Source organism: Ischnura elegans, chromosome 9 (assembly GCF_921293095.1).
Source record: "Ischnura elegans chromosome 9, ioIscEleg1.1, whole genome shotgun sequence".
Taxonomy (NCBI): Eukaryota; Metazoa; Arthropoda; class Insecta; order Odonata; family Coenagrionidae; genus Ischnura; species Ischnura elegans.
The window spans coordinates 115,256,250-115,265,875 of NC_060254.1; the positions used below are offsets into that span (position 1 = coordinate 115,256,250).

Sequence of the window (9,626 nt, forward strand, 5' to 3'; positions counted from 1 at the left end):
GCAGAGCCTGAAGAACATGAGGGAGCTTATGCTGACCTCACTGAGGTAAGACTTTAGGGAATTTACTTTTAAATTAAATTCATGTGTGAAAATATAACGTCACAGGTTTGATTATGTCATTTCTGTGGGAAAAAATTGCATTACAATAAACATGCCATTAAAATACCTTTTCTTTAAATTCCTATGGCTGAATTAACCAAAAAAAAGCATGTCAAAACATGCATTTTAAAATTATTGTTGTTTGGCTGTATTTTAGTTATCATCGTACCGTTTCTAAAAGCTACCCTGTATCATCCCTAACATTAACTTGGCATATTATATGGAAAAAATTTAAATCTTAGTGTCTTGAAACTAGCAGAGTAGCCAAACTTTCATTTGTAATTAGAATAAAGACTTTAATTGACTGCATGTATGACTTCTGATCAAATTGAAACACCTATAGTGTTCCAATTCAGATCATAAAAAGGAATGTATTTTTGTATGAATTTTAAACTCATTCTTTTCTCCTCTCAGGAAGTGGCAGAAGATACAGTCTTCCCAAGGAGGAATGAAAAGTCATTATGCCATCATCTTGATGTCATTTTCAAGTCATGGCTTGGTAGTCACGGTGACCTCAAAATGGTCCCTTGAAATGACATCCTTCTTGACTCATGATGATGTCAATATGACCTTAAATGACTACCTATCATTTTGACCTCACTTTGACCTCACCTTGACTACTTATGACCAAACCTAGTTTTTTTTACATCTGAATGTTAATACTTTAATTTATATTGTCATTTTTAGGGATAAATCAAACATCTCAGGTGTAATGGCCATATAATGATTTATTTTAATAAAAAATAGATTTTACAGAAAAAAGGTAAGGAAATGTGTAACTTTTCCTAATCTTCTTGCTCCTTGTCTCCCTCATCAATTACACATGGAGAAATACAATCCTCATTGCCCATTTCAGAATGTTCTGCTTTGCTTCTTCTCCCTTCTAATTGTCTCTGATTGCTGGTGTTAAACCACCGCTGAATTTTTGTCTTTGTTTTGATTAATTTTCCTTGAGGGAAATTCTTCAATTGGGAGACTAAAAACAAAGGAGAAAATAATGCCATAAAGCTGAAAGTTTCAAATTTGGATAAAATAGGTAGAAGAATTCATACTTACTGCAAATAGCCTTATTTATGTAAGTTTTGCTAAATGTAATTTTTCCGTGTCCTCCATCCCAATTAATACAACGAGCGAATTTATTTGTGAACATTTTTCTTAGTATATGGGCTGCTGACTCCTTTTCATCAGTTTGATCAATCGTCATTTGCCTAACATATGAAACCTGTCAGAAAGTAAACCAAAATAAATTAATCGTAACTTTAACACTGAACAGAAAAAAGAAAAATAGAAGGTGTGAAGTTGATGGATGATGAAGAGTTAGGGTAACAGACAAGTTACTTACAAATGATTTGAAGTTGGATGGAGTTTTGAGGAACTCCTCAAAGTTGCTCAGGTCCTTCTCATTATCCAAAAGTATATTTGGCATATTTGCGGGCTCAAACATTTTATCTTCTGGAGCAATATATGCTAGAATTTTTCCTTGGTTTAGTAGTACGGTGTTCATTTTAATCTCAAGGCTTTTCAGAGATTCTGCAACTAACATTTCATGTTCTGCAATGAATTAAGAGTTACAAATGAGATTGGACAAGACAAATTTTCTCTGAAAATTCGGGAGCAATAATTATGCCAACTTACTCTTATTACAAGCTTGAATATTTGTAATCATTTTTTCACATACCAAGAGCCTGTTTGTTAACTCAACACCTATGAAAGATATGAAGGAAAAGTTGGTAATTAATAAACTATACTAGTGAAGATAAGAGACATCAGTTTCTTTTACAAAACAGGAAACTGATGATCTGAGTATACCAAAGAACAGTTCAAAATTATCAACATTAAAAAATTAAAAGAGAAGGACAACTTTTATCATATAAACTTCCTATCACCAAGAAAATTACTTTGAGACTCCTGGTTGCCTTCTCCAGATCCTCCTGCATTCTCATCCCTTGACTGTGCTGCATCCATTTCATTATTTATCATGTTACTTGGGTGTTGTTGGATAATGCTTTCAGTATCTTTATTCTTATACTTCTTGGCATCACCCACGTTTCCTATAATAGCCTGTTGTTTTGGTCCATCTTTGGAAATCCCTTTGGCATCCAATTTTCCCTTTTCCAGCTCCATGTCCATCTGCTCAAGACCATTACTCTCACTAGAGCTTTCTTTCTCCTGCATCTGTTGATTAGTATCCATCTTAACCTCAGATGGATATTTCTTCTCATTCACTATATTAACATCAAGAAAGTATGAGATTCAGAACTGTCTACAGCATTTAGAGATTGAGGTTTAACAATGAAAAGCAGAGCCCTATTGAAAATTTCTTACAAGTCTTACAGAAATTCTTATAAGAATTCTGTAAGACTTGTAGGATTCTATAAGTCTTACAGAATTCTTATAGGATTCTATAAGTCTTATAGAAATTCTTATAGGATTCTATAAGTCTTACATATTTCTTATAGGAGTCTATAAGTCTTATAGAAATTCTTATAGGATTCTATAAGTCTTACAAAAATTCTTATAAGAAATCTGCATTTCTTATAGAATTCTACAATAATGCTGTGCAGGTCGCATACCTTTTATGTTTTCATCCAGCAGGCGTGTCACCATAACTTATGTTGGCAATTGATAATTATTTAAGGAATTCTACATATGATAATTTTTGGAAATTATGTATAACTCTTTTTTAAGTAATGTTCTGCTAATTTCCTGGTTTTTTTCAGCATGGTATTTGACATAAATGGTTCCAAGAAGCGGAGGCTTCTTTAATGCTACTTGTTAGGTATAGCTGAGGGCACATGAAAAATTTTAGACTTATAAGATCTGTCTCTTTCGAGTCTACATATTACTTGACCGATGGAAGTTCGATATGGGCCATGAATAACCACGATGTATACTACGATTGCATACGTTGCAGGATACTGTTCACATGGTTCCCTAGCAACCTAACAACCAAAACTTGTTTGGTTGTTAGGTTGCTAGGGATTGCTTTTATATGTTAATCATTCACTATGTCTTTGTGATAGCAGTTTAATAAAATTAGTCGTGTGCTTCTAACCAAAATAAGGCATTGACCTCATTCGGTAAGTATTAAAAAACTGGCATTCCTAGTATTATGTTACCTTAACCCTATTGAAAATTTCTTATAAGTCTTACAGAAATTCTTATAAGAATTCTGTAAGACTTATAGGGTTCTATAAGTCTTACAGAATTCTTATAGGATTCTATAAGTCTTACATATTTCTTATAGGATTCTATAAGTCTTATAGAAATTCTTATAGGATTCTATAAGTCTTATAGAAATTCTTATAGGATTCTATAAGTCTTACAAAAATTCTTATAAGAGATCGGCATTTCTTATAGAATTCTACAATAATGCTGCGCGGGTCGCATACCTTTTAGGTTTCTATCCAGCAGGCGTGTCACCATAACTTATGTTGGCAATTGATAATTATTTAAGGAATTCTACATAAGATAATTTTTGGAAATTATGTATAACTCTTTTTTAAGTAATGTTCTGCTAATTTCCTGTTATTTATCAGCATGGTATTTGACATAAATGGTTCCAAGAAGCGGAGGCTTCTTTAATGTGACTTGTTAGTATATATAGCTGAGGGCACATGAAAAATTGTAGACTTATAAGATCTCTCTGTTTCGAGTCTACAGATTACTTGACCGATGGAAGTTCGATATGGGCCATGAATAACCACGATGTATACTACGATTGCATACGTTGCAGGATACTGGTCACATGGTTCCCTAGCAACCTAACAACCAAAACTTGTTTGGTTGTTAGGTTGCTAGGGATTGCTTTTATATGTTAATCATTCACTATGTCTTTGTGATAGCAGTTTAATAAAATAAGTCGTATGCTTCTAACCAAAATAAGGCATTGACCTCATTTGGTAAGTCTTACAAAACTGGCATTCCTAAAATCATGTTACCTTAAACAGATAGTTTCGTTGAATTTTAAACTTTTCATCATTAATTTTGATAGACATGTATATTTTTCAGATTGTGGCATATCTAACATAAGAGGAATTTTTAATGAAAACAGTGTTTTAATGGACAGAGTGAGTGATTTAGTCGTCTCTGAAGAGAATGAGAATGAATTTGTATGAGTATGCCAACATCTGCACAATTATTATTTTATGGAAAATACATCAACTATTATTCTCAATCAGTGTTTCTGTGATTCCTATTAATTTCCCTAAATCTTGCACTTATTGTTAGCCATATTCTACGTATCCTTTTCTCCAAAATGGCATCAAATTCCATTTTGCTTTGCTTATTTCTTTCATTATCTATCCAAATCTGCATGTAGAGGTCTCATTCCCTCTGGTTTCTTAAATAAACATTGCTCATATGCATTTCATGTATCAATTTTTACTTTTCCTTCCCATATAATTTCTTTAAGTACCTATCCCAAGTCGAACTTGAATTTTATTTCATTCGCTTCTTCAATTTTTCAGGTTAAATCATATTCCATATTAGAATTCCTGTATCTTTCATTGCGTAGTGATTGCCAAAGTCATATCTATTATCAGTCCATCATTCTAGGCTATCGTTGGTTTCATTGATTTTAGTTTTAGTACTCTCAGTAGGGATGTAAATCTTATGTAGCTTTTTATAGGAGTTTGCGCAAGTGTTTTAAGCATGTTGATATGATATTTATAATAAATATTTCCATCAGAAAATTTGTTATAAATAACATTTTGTAACTAATAGTTAGAAGAAATTTTCTTATAAGAAAAATTCTTATAAGAAATTTTCTTATAAGAAATGTGCCCAATTTCTGAAAAGAAAATTTCTTATAGAAAAATTCTTATAAGAAAAATTCTTATAAGAAATATGTCCAATTTCTGATAAGAAATTTTCTTATAAGAAATTTCCAATAGGGAAACAGATAGTTTCGTTGAATTTTAAACTTTTCATCATAAATTTAGATAGAAATGTATATTTTTCAGATTGTGGTATATCTAACATAAGAGGAAGTTTTAATGAAAACCGTGTTTTAATGGACAAAGAGAGTGATTTAGTCGTCTCTGAAGAGAATGAGAATGAATTTGTATGAGTATGCCAACATCTGCACAGTTATTATTTTATGGAAAATATATCAACTATTATTATCAATCAGTGTTTCTGTGATTCCTATTAATTTCCCTAAATCTTGCACTTATTGTTAGCCATATTCTACGTATCCTTTTCTCTAAAATGGCATCAAATTCCATTTTGCTTTGCTTATTTCTTTCATTATCTATCCAAATCTGCATGTAGAGGTCTCATTCTCTCTGGTATCTTAAATAAACATTGTTCATATGAATTTTATTTATCAAATTTTACTCTTCCTTCCCATATAATTTCTTGAAGTACCTATCCCCAGTGGAAATTGAATTTTATTTCATTTGCTTCTTCAATTTTCAAGGTTAAATCATATTCCATATTGCAATTCCTGTATCTTTCATTGCGTAATGATTGCCAAAGTTGTATTCAATTATCAGTCCATCATTCTAGGCTATGGTTGGTTTCATTGATTTTAGTTTCTTTTAGCATGTGGGGACATTAACCCTATACAGAACCCATGCCTTGAAAGACCTCTATGGTATCTCGCCTTTTCTGGCCAGCCAGGTGAACTTTACAGAGCTTCAATGTCCTTTTTGATGTACACTGATGATAGACATCTACATTTGGTTCATGGGAAATCATTAGGTTTGCTGTATACCAGATATAGGCGTCTACATTTGGATTGAATTAGGTAAAATGCTAAATTTGTACTCTCAGTAGGGATGTAAATCTTATGTAGCTTTTTATAGAAGTTTGTGCAAGTGTTTTAAGCATGTTGATATGATATTTATAATAAATATTTCCATCAGAAAATTTGTGATAAATAACATTTTGTAACTGATAGTTAGAAGAAATTTTCTTATTGAAAAATTCTTATAAGAAATATGCCCATTTTCTGATAAGAAATTTTCTTATAGAAAAATTCTTATAAGAAATATGCCCAATTTCTGATAAGAAATTTTCTTTTAGAAAAATTCTTATAAGAAGTATTCTTATAAGAAATATGTCCAATTTCTGATAAGAAATTTTCTTATAAGAAATTTCCAATAGGGTTTGTCACTGCCAGAAAAGTATTACTTAAAACTACCTTCTTGTACATTCTACCATCCATGATCTCATCTGCATCTTCGTGCTGGTGGTATAAAGTTACTTGGTTGGGTTGTTTCTCTGATTGAGGTTCCATCAAGTATCCACCCCGTTCAACATCTCTGTTGACAAGCTGTTCTAATGGCTTGTAACCTGACCTGAGCAGTTTCTTAATGACACCAATATAGGTTTCAAATGGAAAAGCACTAAGCTCATCTAGTGTACATTCATTTTCCCTGCATTCCTCTACAAGATGTGACAGTGCATGTACATTATATGATACAAAAGTTTCACTAATATATCTCTGGGAATGTTCAATAAATCGCCTCAGTAACAATTGGGCCACATCAAGCATATTCTCCTTCTTCACTAAAGTGGGGCTGCAAAGAATGTACAATGGAACCTGAAGAAGCTTGAAGCTCTTCCACAGACTTTCATTTAAATCCTTGAACAACCATAAACCATCATACAAAAGAATACGCCTGTATTCTGTGGCATGAAATTTGGCCCTGAACTCAAACTGTCTTGGCCTACGATTGAAATCTCTGGGGACACACTGAGCAAGTTCAGAAATTTTATTGTTTATGTCATTGACCTGTTGCTCATTCAATAACCCTCTCCTCTTCTTGCTTCCCATGAGAAACTTCATCCACCGCTTCATTACTCCTTGATATACCAAATGCATTGCATCAAGTCGGAAACTCGAAATCATTTTTGTCATGGGAATGCTCTCAAGAGGGGAGTCACCTGTATGATGCCGTACATTACATCTGTTTTGGAAGGTGATATCTGTTCGCATTGGGGCATCCAAATCATTGAAAGTCATAACACCATTAACCCAAACTCCCTCAACTTCACACTTTTCACATGAAAAATATCCATTATGGCCAATGATGCACTTGACAAGGGCCCTGGCTGGAGCATCAAGAATGTAATGTCTGATTTCAAATTGGTAATTTTGACTGAACATAAATATGCCATTTGCTGTCAATGCCCGGGCTTCCCTCACAAAATCCGCCAAATATTCAATGATGTCACTTGGCTTTCCCTTACCCAGGTAAGTAGCTATAACAAAGGGCTCCTTTTGATTCCTAAGTCTACCCAAAATTGGCCAAATGCTATCGTGAGTGCTTTTAAAGGGTTCAAAACCATCAATGTTGATATCAATAACAACTCTTTTGAATTCGTTTAAGTATTTCTCTGTCAGCCTTTGCTCAAGATTTTTTTTCAGCCCTTTATACCAAAATTTTCCCATTCCCATTCTGGGAAGTTCATCAACACAATGAGGAGTTCCAAGCAAGGCACTATGAGTTAGAGGTAAGTAAGGATGAATAGGATTAAGTATACTAAGCAGGGTATCGATTTTTTTGAGTGAAACACCTCTATGAGCCCATTCTTTGAGTGCCCTTAACAGATAGGCCTCTCTGTCCTCATCATCCTGAAGTTGAGGATTATTGGCAACAATTACTTCTTCAAATATGAAAAGGTCTTCATCACTTTCCTCTGATGTGCCACTTGCAGTAGAATCACTTTGAACTAAGTTATCACCTACATCCATGGGATCTTCAATAATATGCTCTTCATTATTATTAGAGTTCAATTGTTCATCTTGATCTGTGGATTCATCATCTGCATTACAGCTGTCATCACTCATATATTGTGATAGTGTCCGAGCTCTTTCTACCTCTGCTCTAGCACGGCGTTTAAGTTTGCGTTGAGCCTAAAAGAATACAGATGAATTTATGTGCAATAAATAATAATGGAGATCTGTTCAGAAACTAAACGTTACAGTGGTATCAATCAGAGGCGGACTGGCCAGCGTGGGCAGGAGGAAATTAATGCAGGGGCACCTGACCCCAGGACTGAAGGCCCCTAACTAAGGACTGAAGGGAAGCCCAAGGGGTTTTTTCAGCACACGGCGTTTTCCTAGGACCAGACAAGCCTATGATGTACTAAAATGAAAGGACACACAAGACCCCTGAAGCGGTGCGACCTGTCCACCTTCTTTTTCCTTTTGCCAGTGTTCTAAAATTGTAATTATCAAGAAACATTAGAACTGAATTACCCATGCGGTGGTGCCCTGTAGTACCAATTCCGACCCTAATAGCATCAATTGCCCAGTGAATCAGTGGCGCAGCAAGTGGGGGAATTTGGGGGATAAACCCCCCCCCCAGAGCTCAGAGAAATTTTTAAGTTTAATCCATTTTACTTAATGGATTAGTATTACTTATTGAAAAGTGTTAGGATTAATCAAATATCCCTCAGAAAGCCGTAAAACTCACCGTTTTGAACTATTATTCTTCAAATGTTTCTGGAGGGCCCCCGCAATTCCTACTTACCCTGGTGGGTATGCAATACCCCCAAACACCTAAGTATTAGTTGCTCCTAAACCCCCCCCCCAGCCTTAATTCTTAGTTGCGCCCCTGCAGTGGATAACACGATTGTAACAAGTATGGAGTGATGTGAATGATGGAATGGGAAACAACATTTCTCAAACTGACATTTTAAACAAAGTCAACCATCACGAATTATAAATGCGACTGTGAAGAATGCAAGCATTGCAGAATATTTGTGATAGGATAAACAAAAAATCCTTTAAAAGTTTACTTAACACTTATTAAATAATACTTACTGATTTATTCTGTTGAGACACGACTCTCAAATGCTTCTCTCAAATCTCACTGGCTTCTTCTTCTCCTCAATGGCTGCAACCTAGAGCTCTTCCTTCGAAGGAAGGCCTCACGAACGATCGTTTGTGAAAATGAGCGTTAACAGCCACAGAAAAGGCTTATTGTAGTGAAACAAACACTAAATTCCAGCAGAACCAGTTGCTTTAAACTTATACGAATTATTGTTCTTGCATTAGTTACGTTATAACTACAATATCAACAGTAAATTGTTGATTTTAATTGAAGACCGCTATGTATTTGTAGCGTTACTGACAATGAGTATTATTCCCATAGCGACGCACGTATGCACATCCGCGCCGATGCAAGTGAATATTATTGAAAGCAGGTGGAAGCTTTATTTATTACGTAAATGCGACAATTGGCGACGAGTTGCATTTTTCTTGAAAAACCGCGGCGCGTTACAGTTGGTCGAGTTTATACGAAATTCGAAACGTTTTGGGCGCGTGGCGGGTTTCTTTCGGAATATTTTCGACGCAATAGGTTTACTCCCGCGCCTTCTCTTTCGGTAGTAATGAAGAAAAGACCATTTTTAAGGAACAATTATCATATCAAGTCATTGCATCGCGTACGAAAATCGCCCAACAGCTAAATTATTTACGTGCTGACCTGAAAATCGCCTTCCGTTAAAATACCACGATGTATCTAAAAAAAAACGATCTTCGCCATGTTAAAATATCACGAAATATCATC

The 9,626-nt window shown here is 34.6% G+C and overlaps 1 protein-coding gene across 2 annotated transcripts; it reads right to left on the minus strand.

The window, feature by feature from the left end:
* Positions 1 to 809: 809 nt before the first annotated feature.
* Positions 810 to 8,141, minus strand: LOC124164838. 2 transcript variants are annotated; one of them, XM_046542042.1, is made up of 6 exons: positions 6,248 to 8,141; positions 1,998 to 2,324; positions 1,735 to 1,803; positions 1,442 to 1,650; positions 1,156 to 1,321; positions 810 to 1,075 (listed from the first exon to the last, which is right to left on the minus strand). In XM_046542042.1, exons 2-6 carry the CDS (start codon positions 2,290 to 2,292, stop codon positions 885 to 887), a joined length of 930 nt encoding a protein of 309 aa, XP_046397998.1. In that variant the 5' UTR covers positions 2,293 to 2,324; positions 6,248 to 8,141; the 3' UTR covers positions 810 to 884. The 2 variants fall into 2 exon arrangements, with proteins under 2 accessions (XP_046397998.1, XP_046397996.1); XM_046542040.1 differs by lacking the exon at positions 6,248 to 8,141 and having other exon boundaries at positions 1,998 to 2,438.
* Between the last annotated feature and the right edge of the window lie 1,485 nt (positions 8,142 to 9,626).

Coding starts and splice junctions, on each gene's coding strand:
- LOC124164838 (XM_046542042.1), bottom strand. CDS start 2,292: ATGGATACTAATCAACAGATGCAGGAGAAAGAAAGCTCTAGTGAGAGT. Junction 1,804..1,997: donor AGGCAACCAGGAGTCTCAAA/GTAATTTTCTTG, acceptor TATCTTTCATAG/GTGTTGAGTTAACAAACAGG. Junction 1,651..1,734: donor TATTCAAGCTTGTAATAAGA/GTAAGTTGGCAT, acceptor AATTCATTGCAG/AACATGAAATGTTAGTTGCA.